Below are 26,975 nucleotides of genomic sequence, written 5' to 3'. Positions count from 1 at the left end.
AAAGCGGCAGGAAAACAGTACCCAAAATCAGGGGATACAGAGGAAGGAAGTGCCACCTTCAAAAACACTTGAATGGTATTACAGTTAGTTTTGAAATTCACAGTGTCTGCATGACAACTGCACTTTGTTTGTTTGTATATGTCAGAGTCACAATGACAGGTTTCACATATCTCATAAAGTACAGTTGTGTACACTTACCATAAATGTAGATGTTCAAGTATATTCACTATTGCAGTCATTACATTTGGGTAATCTGCTTGCAGTAGCCCTCAGTTGGCCTGATTAACAAAGTCTTGGGTCCTGCGTCGGCTGCTGTCCCTTCTTCCATGACGTCAGGTCGTCAGGGGTATAAAACATGCAGCTGACGCCATTACATCAGTTTTTCTTGCCCCAGATGTCAGGTGCCCCCCTAATGGGAAGCAATTAAATCTATAAATACAAGGATATACCTCCAACAAAAAAGCAAATACACCAAAAAGCTTTTTGAGCATAGTAAGGGAGAGTAGAAGTATAGCCAAAAGAAGAAAGGGGGCTGGAGGGAGGGTAACCAGGACTACAACAGTGAATACACTCGAACATCTACATTTATGGTAAGTGTACACAACTGTACTATGTACTTCGTGTTTCACTGTTGTAGTCATTATATTTGGGTAGATTCCCAAAGCTTAGGTATAGAGTAGGAATTTAAATAGAATTAGGACCAACTATAAGACCCTGCAAGACTGCAGTGGCAAAGCCAGCTCTGGATTTAGAGAAAATTGGCAAATGATAATGCTTGGTGAAAGTACGTACATAACTCCAGGCAGCAGCTTCTAGGATGTCCCTGGTAGGAACGCCCCTGAGAAAGGTTGTAGAGGTAGATGCATCCCTGGTTGAATGGTGTCTTATGCCCTGTGGGATAGATTTTCCATGGTGCTTATAGCATAAATGAATGCAGTGGCCTATCCATTTTGAAATAGTTTTCTTTGAAATAGCTTTCCCCTCTGTCCCTGCAGCAAATGCCACCAGCAATTTTTCAGATTTCCTTTGAGGTTTAGTCCTGTCCAAGTAAAATCTAAGTTGTCTGTGCACATCTAAGGAGTGCAGTATCCGTTACCCTTTGTTCTGTGGGTTAGGAAAGAAGGTAGGCAAATGAATGGGCTGATTAAGAGTCACACTGGATACCACCTTAGGCATGAAGGAGGGATTGGTTCTGAGGGACACACTGTCTGCATGAAAGATGATGAAAGGCTCCACTGCCATAAGGGCCTGTAATTCAGATACCCTTCTTGCAGAAGTGATTGCTAAAAGAAAAGCTGTTTTCCAGGAAAGGAACTTTAAATCTGCAGTAGTAGCTGGATCGAAAGGAGGAAGAGTGAGTTTCTCCAAGACAAAACTAAGGTCCCAGGCTGGAGTTGGAGCTCTCCTGGGTGGCCTTAAATGTTTGGCCCCCCTGAGGAACTGCTTGAGCAGTGGGTGAGAAAAGAGAGGAGGCTCTGTGCTGTAATGAGCTGAAATGGCTGAGGCATGAATTTTGATGGAGGAAAAGGACAAGCCCTTATGAAGCATCTCAGTCAAGTATTGTAGAATCTGAGGTAAATTGGGCACTGCTGCTCTCATCCCTTGAGATTGATTCCAGGCACAAAATATTTTCCATTTTGCAGCATAAGATTTTCTAGTACTAGGCCTCCTTGCCTCTAAAATGATATCCATCACTGATTTACTGAGGGATGGTAAAGGAGAGATTAGGTAATTAGCCAGGCTGCTAGGTTCAGGGCTTTGCAGCTGAGGGTGCAAAATCTGGTTCTCCTGCTGAGACAACAGGGAAGGAGTCTGAGGCAGGTGCCATGGGGCCAAGCATGACACACTGCGCAAGAGGGGGTACCAATGCTGGCATGGCCAGCCTGGTGCAATTAAAATCGTCTTTGGCTTGTCCTGTTTGATCTTTCATAGTACCTTGGAGAGCAGAGGCAGAGGAGGAAAGGCATAAACTGAGCATCCACTTTCCAAGTTAGCTTGTGGGGAATCCTCCTGCAAAATTTGTCCAATTGATGGTTCTGGGGGTAGGCAAACAGGTCTATATCTGGGCTCCCCCACTTGCTTGTCAACATGTTGAAAATCCTTGGTTCCAGTTTCCACTCATGTGGGTCCATGAGGTTTCTGCGTAGTCCGTCTGCCAGTGTATTTAGTTTTCCTGGCAGGAATTGAGCTTGTAGATTCACTTGGTAGCTCAAGGCTGTGTTCCACAATGCCATGGCTAGTCTGCAGAGGAGGTAAGAATGTGTACCACCCTGCTTGTTTATGTACCACATGACAGTGGTGTTGTCCGTCTTTATCATTAGTTGTCCTGGAAGAATATGGTCCTTGAAGGCTGTCAGAGCATTCTGTACAGCTAACATTTCCTTTTGATTTATGTGCAGGTGCATTTGACTTGGGTTCCATTTGCCCTGAATGCACTTCCCTGCCAGGTGAGCCCCCCATGCATAGTCTGATGCATCTGTTGTTAAGATTTAGGTGGCAGGGTGTAGTGTGAATGGCAGTCCCCTATTTTGGTGGCAGGCCTCTGCCCACCAAGGGAACTCTAGGCATAGGCAAGGTATGACAGGAATCATTGCTTCTAGATCCTGTGAATGTTGACACCATAGGCTTTTGAGATACCCTTGTAGTTTCCTCTTATGCAGCCTTGCATATGGAATTAGAAGAATGCAGGAGGCTATGAACCCCAAGGCTTGCAATATTTGCCTTGCAAATAGCTGTGTTTTTGTGGCCACTTGTTTGAAGTAGGTTGTCAAATGAATCCGTTTCTCTGGCATGAGAAAAGTCATCTGAGAAGTTGTATTCAAGCTTGCTCCCAGGAATATAATTTGTTGACAGGGTACCAGGTGTGATTTCTTTTCATTTATGGTGTACCTCAGTCAAGTCAACACCCTTTGAACAAAAGCCAGATGATGTCCTGGCTTTCTGCCTGAATTAGACAATTGTCCAGGTATGGGTATATTTGAATATTTCTTTGCCTGCAAAATGCAATGACTGGAACTATGCACTTTGTGAATATCCTGGGTGCAGTAGATAAGCTAAAGGGCAGTGCAGAGAATAGTGCATATAGCTTGCTTTGAAGCGTAGGAATCTTCTGCAAGACTCCCTGATAGGGATGTGTAGGTATGCTTCTTTTAAGTCTAGTGTTTCTAACCATGCATCTTTGCCTAGCATAGGAAGCAGATGGTGAAGAGTCAGCATTTTGAATTTTGGAATCACCAGAAAGGTGTTTAGAGTAGAAAGGTCCAGGATAGGATGCCATGTATTGCCTTTTCTGGGTACCAGGAAAAGTCTCGAATAGAAACCTTGTCCCTTTTCCTCTTCTGGTATCAACTGAATAGCCCCTATGCTTAAGAGAGAGAACTTGATTTTGGGCCTCTGCCCACTGATTTGGGGGTAGATCTGGCCACCCGCTTGGTGTTGGTAACGTGTGGAAGTGAAATTTGTATCCTTGGGACACTATATTTAAAACCCATTTGTCCTGGGTAATGAGTTCCCAGTTTTAGGCCTGCAGAGCAATCTTTCCACCTAAAGGAGCATTCAGTTGGGAAGTGCTTGGAAGATTTAAAAGCAAGTCATTGAGACAGTTTTCCACAGGGGGGAGTCTTAATACTCCCAGATTTGGGTGTGGAAATCCCCCACTGCTTAGTTTTGTGTGTCCCCTGGGACTGAAATCTAGGGTCTCTGCTGTGTCTGGGTTTGGCTTGAGAAGACCTGGAAGGGGCTGGAAAGGACTAATTCTTAGAGAGCCAATCCCTACTAAATCTAGGAGGCTGAACTTGCAAGAAATCTTTAACAGTTTGCATAGATTTAGCTTTATCTTCCATCTTTTTAAGAACTTCCTTAGCTTTGTTGCCAAACAGGCGGTCCTGATTTAAGGGAGCATCCAACAGTTTAGCTTTAACATGATCAGGCAAAGATTGCTCCTTAAGCCAAGCATGCCTTCTGAGCACAAACCCAGTAACAGCAGCCCTGCAAGAGGCCTCTAATGAATCAAATCCACACTGCAAAGTATGTTTGCCAACCTGTTCAGCAGAATGCATTAAATCCTGTAATTCTTTATTTTCAGCACAGTCAGGAATCAACATAATTTTCTGTTTAAGCAGCCCAATAACATCTTGTTGATACTTTAACATATGAAACTGACTGTTTAAAGCCCTAATGGCCAAGGTTGCAGAAGTGTAAACTTTTTTACGCCATCTATCCAGTGCACTGGAGTCTCTATCAGAAGGGGTAGGATTTTTAGCAGTAGAAGCCTTAATGCTCTTGGGTCCCTGTGAAATAGTCTCTGGATCCGCAATAGGATTTTTAAAAAGAAACTTGTGTGAATCAGGAACCCTGTAATATCTGTCAGGTTTTCTGGGAGCAGGAGGCAAAGAATCAGGGGCCAAACTAGATTCCCAAAAGGCATCATCAACAATGTCTAGTACAGGAGGTATAGCTAAAGGCCTATGCTGAGGCAGGAGTAAGAAATCCCTAAGCCTCTTTTTTGAATCAGAAAAATCCTGGCTTTCCCAGTGGAAATGCTCCCTTAGAGTGTGTAAGGTTTCACCAAAAGAAAAATCGTCTGGAGGGGAAGCAGAGGGATTAGAGTCCTCTGCATCAGAATCCTCACAAGTAGATACGGGCAAATCCAGATCATCAGAAGAATTAGAAAAATCAGAATCCTGGTCAGAAGATTCATAAACACCTCCAGTCCTAGGTCTCTCAGAAGGGGGAGGCTGGCTTCCCCTGATTAAAGTTATAAGATCTTCAGCCATTCTTATCATTAGTTTTTTAGGCATAGAGGCCTAAACATGTGGCCTGGGCATTGGTTTCTTAGGCATGGTTTGAGATTTAGGCCTAAATGAAGAAGGAGGCATCGATTTAATATGCAAGTCCATAGGCCTGAATACACCTGCAGAAGTCGGTGCCGCCGGTGCCTGCACAGCGGCTCCGGACCCATCCAAGGTAGAGACATCCGCAGGTTCCACAGTTGAAGCATCTCGCGGCATACCAGACTCAGAATGGGTCTCAGTAGAGGCCTGCAAATCAGAACTAGTGGGTATCAGGGGCTGCGAAAGCACCTCACTGAGTACTGGCGAACTGGTGACTGGCTTAGGAGAAGCATCGTCGGCAGCTTTGGACCTAGGTGGCCTGTCTCTCTCTTTATCTTTGCATTTTTTCAGAATCCCAGTAATCGGATGGCTAACCAACGACATTTCCGGAAAATTAAACCGTGAACCAAAATATGTCGTGGTCAGGGCCCAGGCAAGGAATACAGTATGAATGAAAATCTTTGTGAGGTATTTGCTTTCCACAAGTAATACAATTATTAACTTTTACTGACATCGGTAAGGAGCAAGAAAAAGTTTCCCCGACGGGGTACTCAGTTTTAGTTGAAGACTTCGGTTCTGAAACTCGAAAACGAAAATTTCATGAGTCTGCCAACCGGCACTTGCGAACTGCTTCTGCTTCGGGCACCGCACGGCAAGAAAGACTGATGTAATGGCATCAGCTGCATGTTTTATACCCCTGACAACCTGACATCATGGAAGAAGGAACAGCATCCAACGCAGGACCCAAGACTTTGTTAATCAGGCCGACTGAGGGCTACTGCAAGCAGATAACCCAAATGTAATGACTGCAACAGTGAAACACAAAGAACATCATTATTTTTAGAATCCTCTTCTGTGGCATTTTGCTACCTGGGAGCTTACTATGCCAGCTGCCGGGGAATTTCCCTTCTCTCATACTTATCATGACAAGTACTACTTTCCCAAAAAGCTACTCTCATCTTCAATTTAGCTTGTACCTTCCTGCCACTGTTTGATTTTGCTTATTTATGGAGTTTAATAGGCTAAAACTAATAAAATTTACATTGTGTAAGTGTACGTCCTGAATAGCACAGAAACATTGCTACATAATTAAATAAAGCTGTCTTAGCTTATTTTTCCTTGTCACGTATTATGTAGCCGTATTTTTTTTAATCAAACACATAGGTAGATAGATAGACAGCTAAACAGCTACACAGGCAGACAGAAACATAGATCGGTAGACAGATGGAGAAACAGACAGACAGACATATAAGACTTTTGTTAATTTTAAGGCAAGCTGTTACCGCTCAACCCCCCGTACAACTAAGAATTTTTCTTTTAAAACATAAATGGTTGGGTAGTTAAGTGGGGCATCAGCCCTCCTTACAAACTGAATAAACAGAAAACCCCATTTAGTTAAACACATCAGCTGTCACACTGACCTTCCATATCAATGGTAGTCCACTGAACACAGAAGGCATTATAAGAGATCTGGGAACACAGGTTGACAGCAACCTCTCTTTTGACTATCACATTGCCACTGTGGTCAGAAAGTCCTTCTGTGTAGCACATCTCATTACTAAGGGTTTTGCATCCAGGAAGAAAGAAGTCATTGTCTCCCTCTACTCTTTCCTCATTAAGCCAATCATCAAGTACAATGTCCCACTTGGCATGTACCTCACTAGACACCTGCAACAACTGGAGAGGCCGTGAATGTACCTAACAATGAGGATCCTAGGCCTTAAACCCTTGTCCTATATGGACAGACTCAAAAAACTCCAACTAGTCTCTGTCTCATATCACCTACTTAGAGGCGATCTCTGCTTGACTTACAAAGCCATGTCTGACCCAGCTCTGTTAGAAATGCTACATCTAAAGAAACCGCAATCCCTCCGCACCACATGCTCCAGAGACATCAACCTCATTACCACAATCAACAGAACGTGCTGGAGGAACAGGTTCATAACCCACAGACTGCCCATGCTATGGAACAGACTTCCCATACATGTTAAACAGAGCATCTCACTGGCCCTCTTCAAGAGAAATCTTGATGAGTGGATGGGAAATGGAAAATTCTCCCCGGGGATCACGCTAGTGGCTCTACTCAACAGCGGCACTGGGAACTAAGGTCAGGTGGCACTATGCCAGGGTAATCCTATGGGCTAGGCTTGTAAAGACTCCAGGGACATTAGCCTAGTACACACCTATGAATAAAATACATAAAGTAAAATAAAAAATAGACATATCCTTTGTGCTACTCATCTAAAACAAATACAACAAAATACTTCTAGCACATTCACCAGCAAGCCCAGCAAACTCACATATCTACAGAAATTCACCAAACATTGTAAGCACACTTAAAAGTAATTGCAAATTCCTTATACCATAAAACATATTACACAAAGACCAAGCAGGAACATGCAGCAACAAAGCTGCAGTGCAGCATAGTTACAACAAAGTAGTCATAGTTTGACCATAAAAGCAGTAATGGGGATTCACAGAAAGAACGATTAGGCTTGTTTCACTGCCAAAAATGTAGGTTTAGTGCATCTTCTGAAGGGCAGACTGTGAAACTTTACCTGGACCACCTTGTCTGAAGATTTCAGTATGCTCTTTGCCAAAAGTACATTACTGTGAAAACCTATACAACATGGAGACAGTTCGAGCAATCACTCCAGTACACCACCAAAACCGTAAACAAATCAAGTAAAAAACGGAGTGCATTTTATTTAAAATAGTGTAGAATTAAGCACAAACAAAGCTTTTCATTGATTTAAATAAAACAACTTCCTCAGATGAGAACCTTATTCAGGAAGCAAGGTTTAATTCCCCTTTTCCCTGTCACATGATTGCATACATTAGTTTAATAGGATGACTGACACGTTAGTCACTAATAAAACCCCTCCCCAACCAGAAATACACTAAACTACAAAATATTACACTAGTACAGTTAACAATATATAAAAAAAAACAGAACATCTTAATAAAATACGTTATGTTTTTCAATATCTCATAAGAAATATTTTCACCAACAAGTGAAACAATAACAGAATAACATAACAAATCTTCTAGCGGATGAAATCACCGCAATCTGAGTTCTTAAAATATAAAAACATTTTTTTGTAAATTTTTATAGATAAAATGGTGGGAGTGATGTAATTTTAAGTATACATTTGTAAAATAAATATATTCACTCTCCACCATCAAACTCAAAAGTATCTTTATACTAGTATGTTAAAATGTTGTTAAAACCATAAAGTCGAAAAAAACTCAAGATGAAACATAAATGTGAAATTGATTGTCCACAGCAAATTACCTGCTTAAACCTTTCAATTTCAAAATGCACTTAATAGAGCTCAATTCATTTATGCCTGGATAATGACAGGCATCCAATCTAAGTTGCTAAATTAATTCACAACGTTCCAAGATAAGCGACTCTGGGCCCCCCTGCCATCAGTAAGGACTTGGTCAATTACTCGAAATGCAAAGCAGTGTTGTGGATGATCAATAATGTGCCTCGCAAGGGCATTCTCTCCTTTCCGTTTCCCTATGGCATATACATGCTCATAAACTCGTTCTCGAAGTTTTCTGTCGGTCTTTCCAATACAGAAGACTGGACACTGGAGTACTTAGCTAAGTATACCACCTGTTTGCTCTGGCAGTTAAATGTGCCCCTGGTTTTATACCTCCTCCCTTTTACCTCGAACGTTTGCCCTGTTTCCATGTATTTACAGTAACAGCACATGTTGCACTTGGACATAACTAGCATACTGCCTACCATCCTGGGTTTCCTCTCCAAAATTTGCTACAGATTGTTCCCTCATTTAAAACAATCGTGGGGTTCCCCTGAAATTTATTTCTCAAAGTAACATCATTCATGAACAAATTCCAATTTTTCTGTATAATGGTGGTCACTGTTTTGGCATCCAAACTATTTATTTATTTTATTTATTTATTTGCAGTTGTTTAACTAGGATAGTCCACTGGGCCAAAAGAACCCATTTTCAATGAAGTCCTGGGGAGAAAAGATCAACACAAATTACACAAAGATTACAGTGATTAACATTTTAACAGTTTTTGGTTATAAGACAGAACAAAAAATACTGAGGTTACAGTCAAAAATAGAAGGGTTTTTTTTTTTTTTTTTTTTTTGAAGGGGAACATTGCTCTAGTAGGATTAAGAATAAGTAGTTAGATGCAGTAGGCTTAGAATTTGCTAGATGCAAATAAGAAGTTGTTTACTAGAAGCAAGTATGAATTTGCTATCTGGAATTTGTGAGATGGAAAACTGTAGGAAGTGGGGAATAGGTTATGAGGCGTGGGAGCAGGAGCATTCCCATGTGGATCTTAGATGTGAGTGGAGCAATTTTTTAAAGGATGGGAGGCTAGTGATGGTACGAATGGAGGGAGGGAGTTCCATAGGCGTGCTACGGAAAAGGACAGGAGGTTTTGTCCTGGGCTGCGAAGGGGTCTGTAAACTTCTATTAGGTTTTGATTGGTTGATCTTAGAAGTCTTTGTGTGTGGTGCATTTTAAAGGTAGTAGAGAGGGAGGGACAGAGGGATGGCTGGAAAATGAGTTTGTGTACATAGGTGAGCCGAGTATAGGAGACGTAGTTGGGAAGCTCTTGCCAGTTTAGTTTGTGGAGAGGTGCACAGTTATGGGCTGATGATTTGTTGCTAGTGGCGAATCTGGCAATTTTATTGTAACAAGAGGACAGTTTAGTTTTGAGAGATTATTGTAGGTTTGTTAGGAGAGAGGCACCATAAAGAAGGGAGGGTAAGAGAAATGTAGTAGAGAGAGTAAGTTTTGTAGTTGAGGTGAGGAACCGATTGTGTCGGTAGAGCATACCAAGTTTTTGGTGGGTTTTTTTATGTTTAGTAGTAGATGGGAATTGAATTTAAACTTGTCTTCGATTTGGACTCCTAGTAGTTTAGTTTCAGATACCAGTTCAAGAGGTGTATTATTTTGGCTGGTGATGGAGAATAGTTTTCTATCAAAGGTATTAGTTTTAGAGGGGGTAAATATCATATGTTTTGTTTTAGCTGCATTGAGTGCTAGATGGTTGTCTTTCATCTACTGTTCTGTGGTAGAAAAGGCATCTTGAGTCAGCTTTAAGAGAGTTGGGATGGATGAGGCAGCACAGATGATTGTAGAATTATCTGCATATTGAATAATGTTAGCATAAGGGATTGAGTGGAAAAAATCATTAATGAATATATTGAAGAGGAGGGGGCCCAATATAGAACCCTGTGGGACACCTGTGGGGGTGTTGAGGAAGGAGGAGGTGGCTTTTTTCCACTTGACAGCTTGTTGCCTGTTGGAGAGATAGCTGGTAAACCAATTGAGAGATGAAGGTGATAGGTTTAGGTTAGATAGTTTAGTAAGGAGTAGGTTATGAGAGATAGTGTCAAAGGCCTTAGAGAGGTCGAGTAGGATGGTAGATACAGTGAAGCCAAAATCTCTAGCTTTACTCACAGTTTCCAGGAAGGATAGGAGGGCAGTCATGGTGCTATGATTGGGTCTGAATCCGTGTTGGGTAGGAGTTCATAGGTTGTTGTCCAAGAGATAGGGAAGGAGTTGAAGACGGATACATTTCTCTAGGATTTTTGAAATGGGAGAGAGGATGGCAATGGGCCGGAAATTGGTAATATTAACATTATTGCCACCTTTATGCAGTGGAATGATGTAAGCTTTTTTCCAGATTTGTGGAACAAGACCTTCTTGGATAGAGTGGTTGATTAGGATACTGATAGGGAGGGCAATGGTTTTGGCAGCTATACTGAGGAAGTATGAGGGAATGTTATCAGGGGCATTGGTGCATGGTTTTAGTTTCTGCAGGAGTTTTTTTTATGGTAGAAGTAGGGATAGGTTTAATGGAGAATGGAGGGGGCTGAGAGGATGGGGAATGAGAGAATGAAGATGGAGTGGGTGATGGGTGAGGAGAAGTGGAAGTAGGAGGTGAATTGTTATTAGAGAATGAAGAAGTAAGTTTGGAAATAGAGTCTATAAAGAAAGAGTTGAATTGGGTGGCAAGATCAATGTCTTGTACATTTGGGCAAGGGATTGGGTTTTCTGTTGTACCAGGTTTTAAGAGGGCAGTTATACCTCTCCAGAACTTTTGTGGGTTCGTTTTATGGTTGCTTTGAAGTAAGGAGAAGTAGTTTTGACAGTCTGCTGTGATAAGCTTTTTAAGTGAGTTACGAAGAGTTTTGTACTCATTGAGGGTAGAGGTGGATTTGTTCCTTTGGTAATGTGTCCAGGCTTTGTCTCTAAGTCGCATGGTGGTTAGTGTGTTTTTTGTTAGCCAGGGGGTGGTTTTCTTTTTTATTCTTTTGGTTTTTAAGGGAGCATGAGTATCTAGAAGATTTAGGAAAGTAGCATTAAAGTGCGCAATTGCATTTTCTAGGGGTAAATGTGAAAATGAAGCCATAAGGACTAACCCCTTGTGCAACTGGCACAAAACATGGAAATTAGCCATTGTAATGTCATTGCACGAGGGTCAACGAACATAAGACTCTGTGAACTGCAGACCCATTAGCCTAACAAGCCTCACATGAAAAGTTATGGAATGGATTATCTCAGATTTCATTAATTTGGACATTGAAAATCTGTTAACTCTGGATTCTCATTGGTTTGGACTGGTCAAAGGAAAGCTGTGTCACTTTAACTTCATTAATTTCTTTGCAAACGTCACTGAAGCAGTGGATAGTAGTTACAAAGTGCACACAGCACATCCTGCACTGGATAGTGGTTACACAATACACACAGCACATCTGTACCTGCACTGGATAGTGCTTACACAGTACACACAGCACATCTGTACCTGCACTGGATAGTGGTTACACAGTACATACAGCACATCTTTACCTGCACTAGATAGTGATTGCACAGTACACAGAGCACATCTGCACCTGCATTGGATAGTGCTTACACAGTACACACAGGTGCATGTATGTATGTGTGTGTGTGTGTGTGTGTGAGCATGTGTGTGTGTGTGTGTGTGTGTGTGTGTGTGTGTGTGTGTGTGTGTGTGTGTGTGTGTGTGTGTGTGTGTGTGTGTGTGTGTGTGTGTGTGTGTGTGTGTGTGTGTGTGTGTGTGTGTGTGTGTGTGTGTGTGTGTGTGTATGCATCCCACTCCAGTTAGCAGTACTTTTTCAGTTACTTCCTGCAGCTACACTCCCTATCCCTTGCTTTGTAGTCACCAGCTATCACTGGATTAGAGTAGCTACTCTGTTGACTACAGCTGGCATCCAAGGGCCTATAATGATATACTGAAAACAAAATATTCCATGCTTCAAAACAGTATAGCTAACAGAGCTAGATAACATAAAAGTACCTAAACTCGCATTACAAAACATCATACAAAATAAAAAAATCACTGTCTCTGCAGTGGGATGGAACCCCATATCACCCCCAATGTAGATTACTGTCCCCATGCCCACAATCTCTAAATAAGCTACCTCTGAGGTTACTCAAACTCAGGAAAAGGTGAGAAAATAAACTTACTTCCTCTGTGTGTTTCTTTCCCCTCCCAGCAGCATAACTTTGGAGAACCCATAAAGCTTTTATATCTTGTGACATCAAAATTATAAGAAACAGATCACATGTTGTGATCAAACTTAAGTCAACAGAGCAGCAGTTAGAAAACAACAGGGATAATGTATCTATCGCTTATTACCTCCATGGCACTAAAGAAGACAGCTGCAAAGAAAATGGTGCAGAATCTTTTATGTTTAGAGATCACCTGCCCTGTTTGGCACTCCTTACTCTCTGCTGACATACTCTTGCCATCTCTCCACCAAATGCAACATTTTTCATTCTGATCGTCTGCTTCTTACCCTCCTAATCACATTACTTTTTCTCACTGCAATACCTCCTTACTATTACTGTCTTTATGCTACAATAACTGTATCATGCAAAGAAGTCCTTGATTTGTCTACAAAGATTGTACTTCAGAAACATACATTCACAGTACAATGTTTGCTCATTAATTAACTTATAAAACATACTTAAAACTGCATATAATACTTTTTGCACAATTATTTACCCTTATACCATAGTTTGCTTATAATCTGCTTCTTTGTATTATTATTTTCTTCTATGAAGGTTTACCTTTACATTACTGTTTACTTACAATATGTTTCTTATTTTTCTTATCATTTTGTTTCAGTTTGAGCTAAGATGGTTCATGCATGTGTAAATATTATTACTGCCACTGAAAAGGGGTCTTTCAGTGAGCTCAGCTTGACTATACTGGGGGGGGGGTCTTTCAATGAACTCAGATGGCCTATCTTGCTTAACCAATCAATAAATAAATGTGAAGGTAAATATTTAGGTGTTGCATACATGCTTGTATGCTATATTTAGGTAAAGAAATATGCCTTTTTTTTCCATCATTCAGCTTCACATAATGGAATGAACTTACCTTCTTTAGCACGCTTTTCGGTTACTGGCCTCACCATGGAGGCTGTCTTGTATAAGAAGCCATTACACGTGATAGACTGAGGAGGCATATAATATTGTTTTACCACAGTATCACGGGTAGATTCCAAACGGGGAATTTCTGCAAATGGAACAAAAAAAACAATGCTTAGACTTCTTTTAAAGGAGAAACATTGCAGGAAGCATATTATTAAATGCTAATTATCCTTTTACCTTTGTACCATTAAAATAAATTGTGTTACACTGTACACATTAATCCTCTCCAACTGAAAAAATACCATGCCTCAGCAATGCTGCATGATGTGGCATGCCTGCTGCCATGCTACAGAAGTATGATGTAAACTACCGCCATACATGCACCAGCATAAAAACAGAAACTGCATGTGTGGTGATCCAAAGAAAATTCCCTAGCCCTAGCCACTTCTGATCCTGAATTGTCCGCTAAGTCAGTATCACGGTTTCAAAGAGCATCATCCAAGATCTCACCCTCCTTGCCTGTAAAGTTTTCTTGGTATCTCTACTGTGATTCAATCACCACAGTCAAAACTGACTTGCCAAAATGATCCATATTCCCTTATTGATTTGCATATCATAATCAATGAAAAATGAGACCAAAGATGTGTACATTTGTGATTGCATGTCAGCCATTATGAATATCTATCTATCTATATATATAATGTACACACTGCTGTAGGCACCAGATGTACATATGGCAGTATGTTATATACCAACAGAGGCCTTTACAAGGCACACAGTGCTGCTGGTGTGTAAGGATATAGCCTGTACAGACATCCCTAACATGTTGTGTAATGCTACTCAAGATAAGTCTGCAGCACACATATGTTAGTGCAACAGTGCTTTACATGTTCTAATTAAACTGGAGAGTCATCTTAATGAGTTGACAGTTGAAATGTTGTCATACTACTCTGTGCAGTATCAACCATATACAGCACAAGCTACAGTGAGCAGATAACATGTCATGTATGGAACAACTCTTTTCAGTCACACCTTATCATTACCCAATATAAGTGAATTCACAGTGACTTCCTAGTGACATGGGGTGTATGTAAATACAAATTAAAGTTACTTCACAGAGACCACATGGTACATACCTACCATAACTCAGTACCTGTGGTAATAATATGGGACACACATAATGTACATGTTCACATGTGCATGTTATACAGACACGTGGTAACTGGATAGTGTCTGCTGTCACCATCAAGGAGTGAAAGTGAACCAAAATAAGAGTGATCAGTTCTACTGATATTGTAACACAGTTTATGCCACGGTAAGGTGGGTATGTGTCTGCAATTTAAGTATGCTGATATCCATGTGGTGTCATGTGAGACCCACTTACTACTGGGTGCAGATAAAAATTTACATTTGTCAAGTTTCACATGCTGTCTTGGACAACAGGTAACCTGCTTATCCATGCAGTGGGCCAGTAATAGTATTTTTAGTAACAGGGAAGTTCTCATATTGCACATTAACAAATGTGTGTTGGCTATCCATCCTGTAAGACCCACACAAATTAAAGGTCATGCTGCTAAATGATGGGAGTCTAAACATGAAACTGCACTTATTGCAAGCATTCTTATCCCTGGAAAATGCTGACATCTGTGCAGTCACAGAAACTTGGTTCAAAGCTGTGGAGAGCATCCCAACCTTACCTGGTTACTCATCATATCATACATTCAGACCCCAAACCGTGGTCAGTAAAGCCAAAGGAGGTGGAGTTTCAATATACATTAAAGACATATACACCTCCAAGCTGGTCAAACAGTATGACACACAGAAGACATGCAGTTAACCATTGACCTGACCCCTATTCAAATCATAGCTTAGCTAGCTAACCAGCCCCCAAATCTGACACAAGATGCCCAATCTGCCTATTTAGACCTATTCAAATCTATCAAGATTCAATCCATTAACTGATCCTGGGTGACTTTGACTTACCAAACATAAGATTGGAAGAACTACTCATGCCAGAACATAAATGCCCAGAGATTCCTCAATGTTGTCAATGCAAATGCCTTGAAACAGCTAGTTGATACCCCACAAGAGGTGATAATATCTTGGACTTGGTATTAACCAACATGAGTAACCACTGCAGCATCTCTATAGTATCATCCTCCCAGGTAAAATCCGACCATAAAGTGGTCACTTTCGAAGTCACCATCTCTCCCAACCCACCTCTAGGTAGGAGCAGACATAAAAAACTTCTCCAAAGCTGATTACAGCCTCCTGAGGGATGGTATTAACAGCTTCACAGCCCCCTCCCCCCTGTAGGAACTGGCACCAATATCCAAAACTACAACAAAGCACTATACAAGCATTTATACAGATGCATGGAATCAGGAATACCCGACAGGGCTAAATCATCCTCTGTAAGGAACAGTAAACCTGTCTGGTGGACATCTGCAATAAATAAACTCTACAACAAAAAGAAAAAAAATTGCTGTCTAAGACCAAGAAGGAGCAGGTGCTCAATTGGAAACAATGTCTCCTTAGCCTGAACAAGCAAATAAGAGCACTAGTGAAATCCTCCAAAGCAAACTTAGAGTCCAAATTAGCCATATCTGCTAGAGACAGTCATAAGGCCTTCTTCACGTATGTCCGCAACCTCAAAAGAAGCACCCATATCTGTTCAGAACTGGTGGTCAAGGACACCACATATATAAAAGCAATAGATATAGCAAACTTACTGGCTGACAGATTCAATGAAAACTTCACCCTCGTGTCCCCCCCATCAGTAAATCAGGACATCCCCAATACCTGCTCCCTTTCTCTTATATCTAGGGAACAGGTCATTACTGCTCTCTCAAAGGCAAAAAATGCAGCCTCCATGGGACCCGATAACATACCAGGCTGCATCCTACCTGAACTCAGACAGGAACTTGCAACACCATTGGGTGCCCCATTCAACCAAGGCATGAGTGTCAACTTCATCCCAGCTAAGTGGAGGACAGGCACCATCATCCCGTTACACAAAGTTGGAGTGTCCACCAATCTGGGAAATTATAGACCCATCAGCCTAATGAGCCTGATCTACAGGGCCATGGAATGGATTATCATGGACCTCATTAACAAGGACATTGCAACCTCTAAACACTCAATCTACACACTTTGGCTTCATCAAGGGGAGGCTATTTCTTCTAAATTTGGTCAACTTCTTTGAGACGGTCACCAAAGCCATGGATGAAGGGAAGATGGTGCACACCACCTACCTTGACCTGGCCAAAGCCTTTGACACTATTCCCCACTCAGAAATAATAAACTCTCTTAACTAGGCATCAATCTGTATGTTACCAAACTGGCTCACTGATAGAACCCACATAGTCAAAATAGGGGACGCCACCTCAAATAGTAGACCTGTAACAAGTGGCGTACACCAGGGATTGGTCTTGGGGCCTCTGTTATTTGGGATATACTTTTCTAAGGTGCAGGCCAAAACCAGTGGGCTATGGCCAACCAAGTTTGCAGATGACTGCAAGCTGGGTGCTGTCGTCAATTCCCCCTAGTGATGTGGACATCCTCCAAGAGGGTCTCACTCAGACAAATAAATGATGCCAGAAACATGGCCTCAAGCAGAATACAAAAAAATGCATCATCATCCCCTTGGGGTGAGTGATGTCCCCACAAAGTATCACATTAATAACAACGTTCAAAGCACACAATCAGTCATGAAGGATTTGGGCACCCAGGTTGATATCAACCTGACTTTTGACCACCATGTTGCATCCGTTGTTCGGAAAGCCTTCTACATGGCCCACGTCATAAGTAAGGATATCTTATTCAGGGACAAGGAGGTCATAACATCCCTGCATTCTATCCTTAAAAGGTCCATTACTGAGTACCCTTAAAAGGTCCATTACTGAGTACAACACCCCTTTCAACATGTACCTCACAAAGCACATGCAGCAGCTGGAGAGACCACAAAGGTTCCTCATCAGGAGAATCTGGGGCCTCAAACATCTACCATACACAGGTAGGCTAAAAGCCCTATCCCTCTACTCAGTTTCATTCAGACTCCTCAGAGTTGACCTCTATCTGGCATACAAGGTGATCATGGGCCTCACCTTGATGGGACTGCTGCATATCCGCAAGTCAAGCTCCACTCGAGTAACTCACATGCGCTGCCTCAACTTGGTCTGTGACATCAACAGGACTTGGTGGGACAGATTTGTGTCCCAGAGACTCCCCCATCTATGGAATAGACTCCCTCACCACGTCAAGCAGAGTACCTCTTTACCCCTTTTTAAGCGCAACCTAGATAACTGGATGGGAAAAAGAAAATATACCCCTGGGATTCCACGTGTGTCCCTGCTGGACAGGGGCATCGGGTGCTGACTTGTCTAAACATGGACTAAACTCTTGGCTCGGCTTATAAGGGCCTCAGAGCCACTAGCCTAGTAACTTCCTATGATCCTATGACAATTCTAAAGGCTGTGAGGTTCGGGCGATAGGGTATTTGTTTTTACAATAAAGTATTTATCTTATTTCTAATCACTTTGTTACTTTTGTGGCAGTGCATGATACAACGTTCTTCTACGTAACACAGCTAAGACAAATGAATATGTAATCTACACTTCCCATGTGGCACGTATGCTGTCAAGGTACGTGCACAACTATGTTTCTATGCCTATAGCCACCACAGTTACACATATTTTGCCAACAGGTGACATGTCATCTATTTTGTAAGCATCTGTGTATGTCTGACTAAACAGGCCTAACAACACATGTAGTTAATGAATGCTTTACAGATACAGATATAGGCACTGTGGTAGCCAATCACATATAGCCAGGGATTTAGAAAGAACCCCTCGTCTGGCAGTCACAGCAGTGACAGCTGTGGCCAAAAGACACTGGTTTCATTATCATCTAAAATGCGATTCAGAAACATGTTAGCTACAAGCAGATCATAACAGTAGCTGTGGTTAATTTCCACCACTAGTATTACATTCTTTCACAACGCCTATAGGGAAAGACTGTCTTTCAAAGTCCTAAAAACCGAAAATATAAGCATGAAAAGTTGTGAAGCGTGCATTTCTTTCATAATTGTTGCTGCAGCTATTAATTGCCTCTGCACAAGTTTTTGTTATACATTGTATTTATATTTTGTTTTTGACTGTACGGCTTACTACCGTTCCACCGTTCCACTTTTTTCTTCTTAGTAAATTATTTCACATGGACAGTATCTATAAATACTCAGTTGTGATCAGTATACTATTCTGGCAAACAAATCTAAAACAAAATAAATAAATAAAAATAAACAATTAGGAAGGAACTGGTTCATAGGTTCATAGGTTGATACTAGGCTATCTGCCCTAGGGCATTTATAAGCCTAGCCAGATTGCGTTTGGCTTTCGCCACCCTTTTAGATTAGTTGACTGTGCCTCTGTATAATAGGTCACAGAAGGTAGCCCTTTTAAGGTTAGTTTACTATACCTCTGTCAAGCAGGGACACAGAGGAGATCCCATGGGTAAACTTACGATCTCCCATCCACTCGTCAAGATTTCTCTTGAAGAGGGTCAGTGAGGGGCTCTGCCTAACATGGATTGGGATTTTGTTACAGAGTGAGGGGAGCCTCTGGGATATGAATCTGTCCCTCCAGCATGTCCTATTTATTTCTGTGCTGAGGTTCAAGTCCCTGGAGCGTGTAGCTCTAAGGGATTTGGATTTCCTGAGGTGAAGCATGTCCATTAATTCTGGGTTGGACATGGCTTTATACGTCAGACACAGATCGCCTCTGAGTAGGCGGTACTCAACTGAGTAGAGCTGGAGTTTCTTTAGCCGAACTGCATAGGGCATCTGTTTGAGCCCCTTGATCCTCTTGGTGAGGTACTTTTGGAGTCTTTCCAGTTGCTGCAGGTGTTGGGTAAGGTACATCCCAAATGGGGCACTGTATTCAGTTATGGGCCTGATAAGTTATTAGCCAATATGCATGAGTCTAAATTACCTTTAATTATAGCAAATGCAAATCGTCACTTTCCCGTTGTAGTCACTTCTAACCACCCATGCACTGCATTGGTGCAATCATCCCTATACACACAGACCCCCCCACACACAGACACCCATACCTTTTACCTCTCCCTTAATGAGCAGAATGTTCCCTAGTGTACAGAATGCCCCTGAAGAATCTTCTTACTTTTTATCCCTGCCCACGTAAACCATAAATCCTTACAGTCAGCCAGTAACAGCAGACATTAAAGTGTCGCTCTTCTTACTGTTTGTAAAGTGCGTTGTGATGCTATATCTGTTGCTCTTGTGAGTCCAGGTAATAGTTTAAACTGTCCCTGATTTTACACAATACATCTGAAGTTACTTCTTACTTAGGAAGTATACCTTGTAACTCACTGATTGTTGCAGTCAGTACATACTGACAGACATTAAAGTTTTATACTTCTTATACCATAAAAAGTACACTATAAGTCAAATCCTCCTTACTAAGCGTACAGGGTTAAGGCTTTGGCTTGACAAGCTGCTCTTTTTGCCAAGAGTGGATGGTTTTAAACTCCCCTTTTACTTTTATCCCCTTTTTGATGTTTGTTTGCTTATTTTTGTTTTTCTGTTTCGAAGACTCAGGTAATATGTTATCAATATAACTACTGTCTCCTGGTGATGCAGATGATGAACAATTTGCTAAGGATCTGAGTTGTGTGCTGTATGTCCATAATTTGAAGTCAACCCCACCCCTCCCCCAGCACAGACTTTTTTATTTTAACTTTTTTTTTTTTTTTTGTAACTATTTAAGGGTATATGTAGGAGGATTCCAGGTGTCCAGTGGTAGTGTAGAGTTGTAAAGCTCTAGTACAGAGCTATTTGTGAATGTCAAGCATTCAGGGTTTAAATCCTTTCAAGTTTCTTTATGGCATGAGATAAAGAGAGTATCCCTGGTGTCTAGTGTCCCCCCCCCCCACACATCACATCTTTTGTGCTACAGAACTCGTTCTATCAGTTGTTTGAGTGCCTTTAAGGCTTAATAGAAAGAGATTCTCTGTGTCTAGTGCCCCCTCAGTATTGCAGGATTTGCTCATTAGTCTAGGGGAGAATGAAGGTATGATAGCCCCTACATACACCCATTTCACATTCACAAACACACACACACACACACACACACACACACACACACACACACACACACACACACACACACACACACACAGACACACACACACACACACCTTCCATTATCTCACTTATTGAAAGAGAAGTGTGGATGCAAGCTTTTGGCTGTAATCATTAGTACAGCTGGCCAAGGTTACTTATGCAAATGAAAGATTCTCTAAATTATTTGACTGCACAAATGCCTTACTACAAGCATTTCTGAGAGGCAGCACACAACTAATTAGCATTGACCACTCTTAAGAATGCCTTATTAGCATTTGTGGTAGACCACAAATACCCTTGGTATAATTCTTAAGGTCTTTGCCTCCCAAGTACAAGGTACAAGGTTCAGTCCTGATCTCTAGCCTATACCTGTACAGACATTGCATGTTCTCCCTGGGTCAGTGTGTAGTTTCTCCCACCTCCCAAAAACATGCTGAATGTTTACACTTCAAATTTACATGAGAATGGAATGGTGGGCAGTATCAGAGACTCTATAGGAGGAAGAGTTGTGTAGACCAACCATTTTGAACATCAGCTGTGGCACACAGTATCCTCAAGATATGAGAACATGGATCACAGACTGTGGTCCATCTCAGGCCTAGTCATCATCATCATCATTATCATCAATCCCATTTTCCCCATTTTCTACATAGGGTTGGTACGGTCATGTCAACTGTCACCATCTCTCTCTCTCTATTCAGTGCCACTCTCCTATTTTTCTTTGACACACTTGCCCAACTGTTGCAGGTCTTCTCTCAAAACAATTCATCCACCTTTTTAATGGATACCCTCGTTTCCTCTTGCCTTCTTCCTATCTGTCCCAAATCTTCTTCTGTGAAGAACAGCTAATCACTTGATGGTGTAAAAATTGGCTCTAGGTGATTTGGTCATGTTGACCAATATCAGCAAATGGCCTGCTATAAGTGGGTTGAGGACCCAGACTACTTCGAACTATGGCAAGGACCTATTCTAATGGTGGGAAGGATGTATGTGCCCCTACTGGCTAGTGTGTACCTGCCATAAAAACCACAGTGGTTCAATAAGTTACTAGCTAGCCTGAGTCCAGTTGCCGGGTTACTTGTGATAGCCCTGTTGAGTGAAAGCTTGATGTAAAATCAATCAACCTGCCAATCATCAACTAAGAAATGCTACACACAGTATAGGTTCCTTGACAGGATGCAGATTGGAAGTGGATGACATGATGGTAAGGAGGAGCTAGACATTTTATATATCCAGGAGACAAGATGGAAGAGCTTGAGATCTAGGGTCTACTACTCAGAAGGAGGACATTCTAGAAATGGTGTGGGACTTGTGTTGAGGGAGAAGCTTCAGAAGACAGTGAAGGATGTCATCAGAATTAGTGATAAGACTCATAGCAATCAGACTCCAGTATAAGTATAGGGCACTATTCATAAATCTCAGCCTATGCACCTAGCAGAGTTTTGATACTTAAAAAAAAAGAGTGTATTCAGGCAGCAGTTGCTGGACCTGATAGATAAATCAGGAGAACATAAATTGGTGTTGATATAATGGGTGACCTGAATGCACATATTGGGACAGGCAGAACAGGGTATGAGGGTTACCTGGGTCCACTCAGGTGGTGCAACAGGAAGAAAGAAGGAAAGGCCATTCTAGACATCTGTCAGGCAAATGGCTTGATGGTGACCAACGCATGGTTCAGCAAGAGAGACAGTCACAGCATCACTTATAAAAGCGGCAAACATGCAACTCAGGTAAGCTTCCTCCTAGTATGGAAAGATCAGTAAGGTAGAATCAGCAATTACAATCCCCAATGAAACATTTAGCTCACGGCATAAATCACTGGTTGTCACAATCAGCTGCAAGCAGTGGTCAGAGAAGGCTATAAGATCAACAGAGACTAGGGAGAAGAACTGGAAGTCGACTGGAGAGAAAGCACAAGCGTTCAAGGAATTATTCAGGGTTCTAGCACCTCAAGAAGAAAAGGAAATAGATGGAATTAAAGAAGAATGGCAGCACCCCAAAATAGCATGTGTGAGGACTATGGAACAGATATGAAAATAAGGTACACACGGAAAGCTGGTGGTGGAATGCAGAAGTCCAGGAAGTCATTGAAAGAAAGAAGGAGTTCAGGAAAAAGTGAGAGCTGGAAAAGATGGTCTAGGCTAAGAAGGAATACTTGTTGGCTAACAAACAGGCTAAGAGAGAAGTTGCAATAGCACAGAACAAGGCATTAGTGGAACTCACTCTACTAGATTCTGGAAAGTGACTTGGTAGATGGCATAAATAAATTCTATCAGGTTGCAAGGCAAAGACAGAAAGTCAAAGAAAATACTCAGACACCCATCGTAAGGGATGCCTGCTTACCAGCCCACAGGTAATCAAAGGCAGATGGAAGGAGTACCTTTTGCAGCTTCTGAATGAAGAAAATCCCACAGAAGCTATACTTCCCCAAACATAGCCTACAATGATGTTTGCAGTGAGACAGTTAGTCCAACTTGGCATTCCTAAATTGGAGACAGCGTATTATAAGTTCCCAAGAAAGCTGATTTGGGCAGTCCTACAGTGGTTCAAAGTCCCAGAAACAGCAGTAGAATTAGTTCAAGCAGTGTAGAAGAACCTAATAACTCAAGTATAAACAGTACTAGGTCTCACAGATGGGAGAAGGTGCGCATCAGAGTTCAGCTCGGAGCCCACCGCTGTTCATACTGGTTATGGACTACATTAGCAAACAGGTCAGAGGGGACAGATCAGCAAAGTTCTTGTTTTTAGGTGATGTGGTATTTTGGTAGACACTGAGAAATAACTTCTGCAAAGGTTAAGGGAATGGAATGCAAAACTGAAGGCAAGTGGGATGAACACGTGTACTGATGAGACAGTTGTAATGGCAGCAAATGGGGAAAATCAGAAAAAGCCGACAACTGAGACATAAGGGAAAATTGTGGAACAGGTTAACAACTTCAAGTATCTGGGAGGGATGGTTGAGGAGAATGGAAGCTTGAATGAGGAGATAAAAGCTAGAATCAGAGGGGTTTCAGCCAATTAGCACAGATTGTCAGGGGTACTGTATGACAAAACAAAGTCAAAGAAGCTAAAAAGTAACAGTGCAGACACCTAAGCAGTAAAGGCAGAGCAGTTGAGAAAGCTAGAGGTGATGGAGATGAAGTACCTGAGATGGGTAATAGGATGCACACTGTGGGCTAGATGAAGACATGAGGACAACAGAGCCTGAGTAGTTCCAATAGCTGAAAAAGTCAAACAGAACAGATTACTGTATTTCAGGCACATGCACAGAAAAGTAGAAGACAATTGGTTGAAGAAAATTTGGGACAGGCAGAAAAAGGCAAGAGAAAATGAGGGCATCCAGCAAAAAAGATGGCTGGATCATGGTGAGAAAAGAGTTACGACAGTCAGGTAAAACTGCTGAAGAAGATAGGAGAGTGGCATTGACTAGAGACAGAGAGAGACAACTGACATACCTCTCAACTGTCCAAATTTTCACAGAATGTGCAGATTTTTGCCTCATATTTTTGGTCTGTTCCTCATAAAATGTGTGGTTTTCTGTCAAATCACTGGGATTAGATGAGGATTGAAGCTACTAAATAATGACATACTTTTAAGTTTCAGACTCCAAATCCTTCAGCAAATGCGTTCAATCAAACCCTGTTACTCTAGCAACTTTCTAAGTTTATAGGAGCAGTATTTAAATATGTCCCCTATTTTTGGGTCTTTGCCCCCATTTTATTGGGATTAGTTTATTGCACTAAGAGTCTGAGAGGTAAGCCCTCCGACCCCATGTAGAAAATGGGAAAAGGGGGTTTATTGACTGTGGTGATGATGATCATGAAGACAGGGACAGCCCATTGTGGTGCTGCACTCATCATGCTACAGCACTGAGGTAGGACCCTTTCTGAATCAGAAATGATTACTACAAAGATTAAAATGGGCTTACACCTCACTGTAACCTTTCTGAATTCCACTCAGGGTACAAGCATGTTCTGTGCTTTACAACTGATAAAACAATCAGAAGAAGCATGCTGTATCCAAGTTACATAACAGATATGTTCACTCCCCTTCCTGTGCACCTCTGGATATTTTCTGTTATTAACGGGAAGGTACTTTTCTTGCTGTACAGTCACCAAATAGCTGCCCGGCTGAACAGCAAATGCTTGGCTACTGCTGGACTGTGGCACTGGTATTTACTGGCAGCTATATGCTGACTGGGGAAAATGTATGACAAATGAAAGGCAGTCTAAGATACGATGTTCAGGGAGCAGAAAGGCAGCTGTAGTTTATGTTTGTGACATGGTCATAGACTGTTTGGTCATTCTGTAATTATTTTTGTCATATTCATCAGAAATTCACACTGGATCATGAAGAGTTGATTTTGTAGTAATGAAAGCTTACATTCACAGCTTTTGTTATTTTCTTTTAAGTCTCTTATCTTAACAGCAGGTGCATAAATGCATGATGATATTGCCAAACCTGGATCTGCCCACTCCCCTGAAGACTAGTCACACTGTCCACAGAAAGTATTGACAGGAATATGAGTCCCTTTAAACAGCAGCCCTATGCTACTCTTTTATTTTGCATTTTTTATAGATATAGCAATAGATATAGTTACAGAAATGTATTACTAAGTCTAAAGAATACTAGAGGTACTGGTTTATTAAACAATATTAGACTATTGTAAATTTCTTACATTAATGAAAATGGCAGCACGTTTTGACTTTCCAGTTCAAAATTGAACAAAAATTACCTCTTTCACTTGCAGTTCTAGAAAAAAATGTACCTTGTTTTAGCTTTTCACACTCCACATAGCTTCTCCAATAAGTAAGCTGTCTCTAAAGTGTTCTGGCTCTAGACTTCACCAAGGCTTCCATTCTAGCTCTGTGTGCCAGACAATTCCACTAGGTACACTCAAGGCTTCCATTCTGCCATTTATAATTTCATCTGGGCTAACACACACCACACTTCCAGGGTCTTCTTGATGCTCCTCAATGTGAAGGACTGACTTCATGAGACTAGCCCTCCAAGCTATTTCCTTTCATACCACAATAACTGGAATTTACATACTCATTACTATTGAATAGAGAATGTTTATGAGACTACTCCCAAAGTTCTCATCCCAGCACACATCTAATGGCACATTCCTCACTGTCTAAATTCAACAAGTTACAACTACTTTACTATCATAAAAACAGGTTCTAGACTCATAACAATGGGTTTTAGGCCTTCAACAAACCACTGTCATTTCTGTTGGCTAAACTGAGCCTGTGGGTCGTTGTATATTGAAAAGGTTGTGGGAATGTAGCAATTGGCACTTTATTTTGCCAACAGTCAGTCTACTCAGCCACAGCAATACGGCATGACTGGTTACCAAATGTAAGTGCCTATCTAATAATTAGAACTCTCTTTCAAAGTATCTCTTTTCAGCAATGCTTAACTTCCTGCTAATGCAACACACAGTGTTCCACCCCTTGAAGATCTTGAGATAGCACTGCCACCAAATCTACCTCTAATTTGTTGGAATATAAGGAAAACTATTCCATGAAATCAGGAGTCACTAACATACGTTCAGAAAGTAGGGTCCTTTTTAGTTCATAAAATGCTCTGTCTGCCTCAATAGACCACTGCATCTTAACAGGAGCTTCCCTTTTGTGAGGTTTGAAAAAGGACAGGCAGTGGTTCCCAAATACGGCACAAACCTTCCATAATACCCAAACAGTCAAAGGAAAACTTTCACCTGTCTTTAAGTAGGGAGTACGGGACAGTTTTTCACAGCCTTTATTTTCAGCTTGAGATCTTACCATCCCTCTTCTTATAACAGATGCCAAATAATTGGCCTCTACCATGCCCAGTTTATTTGTCTTAGCATTCACAGTGAAGCCTGCCTGTTTCATAGACTCTAGCACAGCCTGCACTTTTGATAAGTGAAACTAACAGTCCTGTGAATGAATGCCTATGCTATCCAGGTATGTGGCAGCATATTGTGAGTTGGACTTCAAGATTTTATCCATCAACCTCTAAATGATGGTCAGTGTACCACCTCCACCACTTTTAAATTACATATACTAACTTCATACTCCATACCAGTGGATAAATGGGACAAACACAAAAAAGTACTTGGGCAGCTCACAAATGACAACACATTATGATAAAACTCACTACCACATACAAGTTTTAAAATGAAACTCCTTGCTGGAAAAACCCATCATTGACCCTCATAAATCATCATGTAGTAGTCTATTGAAGACTGAGACTAGAGAGAGGGTTTCTAGTCTTATCTTGGCAGTTAAAGGAATTTAAGCCATTTCTCTTTTTTGCTAGAAACCTCTGTGGACTTTCTAGGTGTTTAATGTGTCTGGACAAGTACTTACTGAACTGGGTATTATATTCTATAACTGCCCAGATCAACATTACATGTAGTGGGCTGATCACTTCTTTTGACTTGGATGAGATGCCTTCAGAAATCAACTGTGTTAGACAGAAAGATTTCCTGACTAATGAGGCTACATGGTGGTCAAAGGAAAAGGAATTAATCAATCATGGTGCGGATGTTGAAACTTGTTTAAAATAAAACTAACAGCTATGTATTTTTTTTTTTGCATTTCATTTTAGCTTATT

At 41.4% G+C, this 26,975-nt stretch overlaps 1 protein-coding gene across 6 annotated transcripts in view; it reads right to left on the bottom strand.

Annotated features, from left to right (window-relative positions):
* Nucleotides 1-26,975, bottom strand: part of ARAP1 (ArfGAP with RhoGAP domain, ankyrin repeat and PH domain 1) — a 2,759,262-nt gene that overhangs the window by 862,546 nt on the left and 1,869,741 nt on the right. For all 6 annotated transcript variants that reach the window (XM_044073028.1, XM_044073030.1, XM_044073029.1 and 3 more), the window contains one exon: nt 13,239-13,376. In XM_044073028.1, the coding sequence (XP_043928963.1) occupies nt 13,239-13,376 (138 nt within the window). The remainder of the gene's footprint in view (nt 1-13,238; nt 13,377-26,975) is intronic.

Source organism: Protopterus annectens, chromosome 5.part1 (genome assembly GCF_019279795.1).
Source record: "Protopterus annectens isolate FY-2018-M chromosome 5.part1, PAN1.0, whole genome shotgun sequence".
Taxonomy (NCBI): Eukaryota; Metazoa; Chordata; order Ceratodontiformes; family Protopteridae; genus Protopterus; species Protopterus annectens.
Note: the sequence above shows the minus strand (reverse complement) of the source record. Positions and strands in the feature narration are given on the sequence as shown.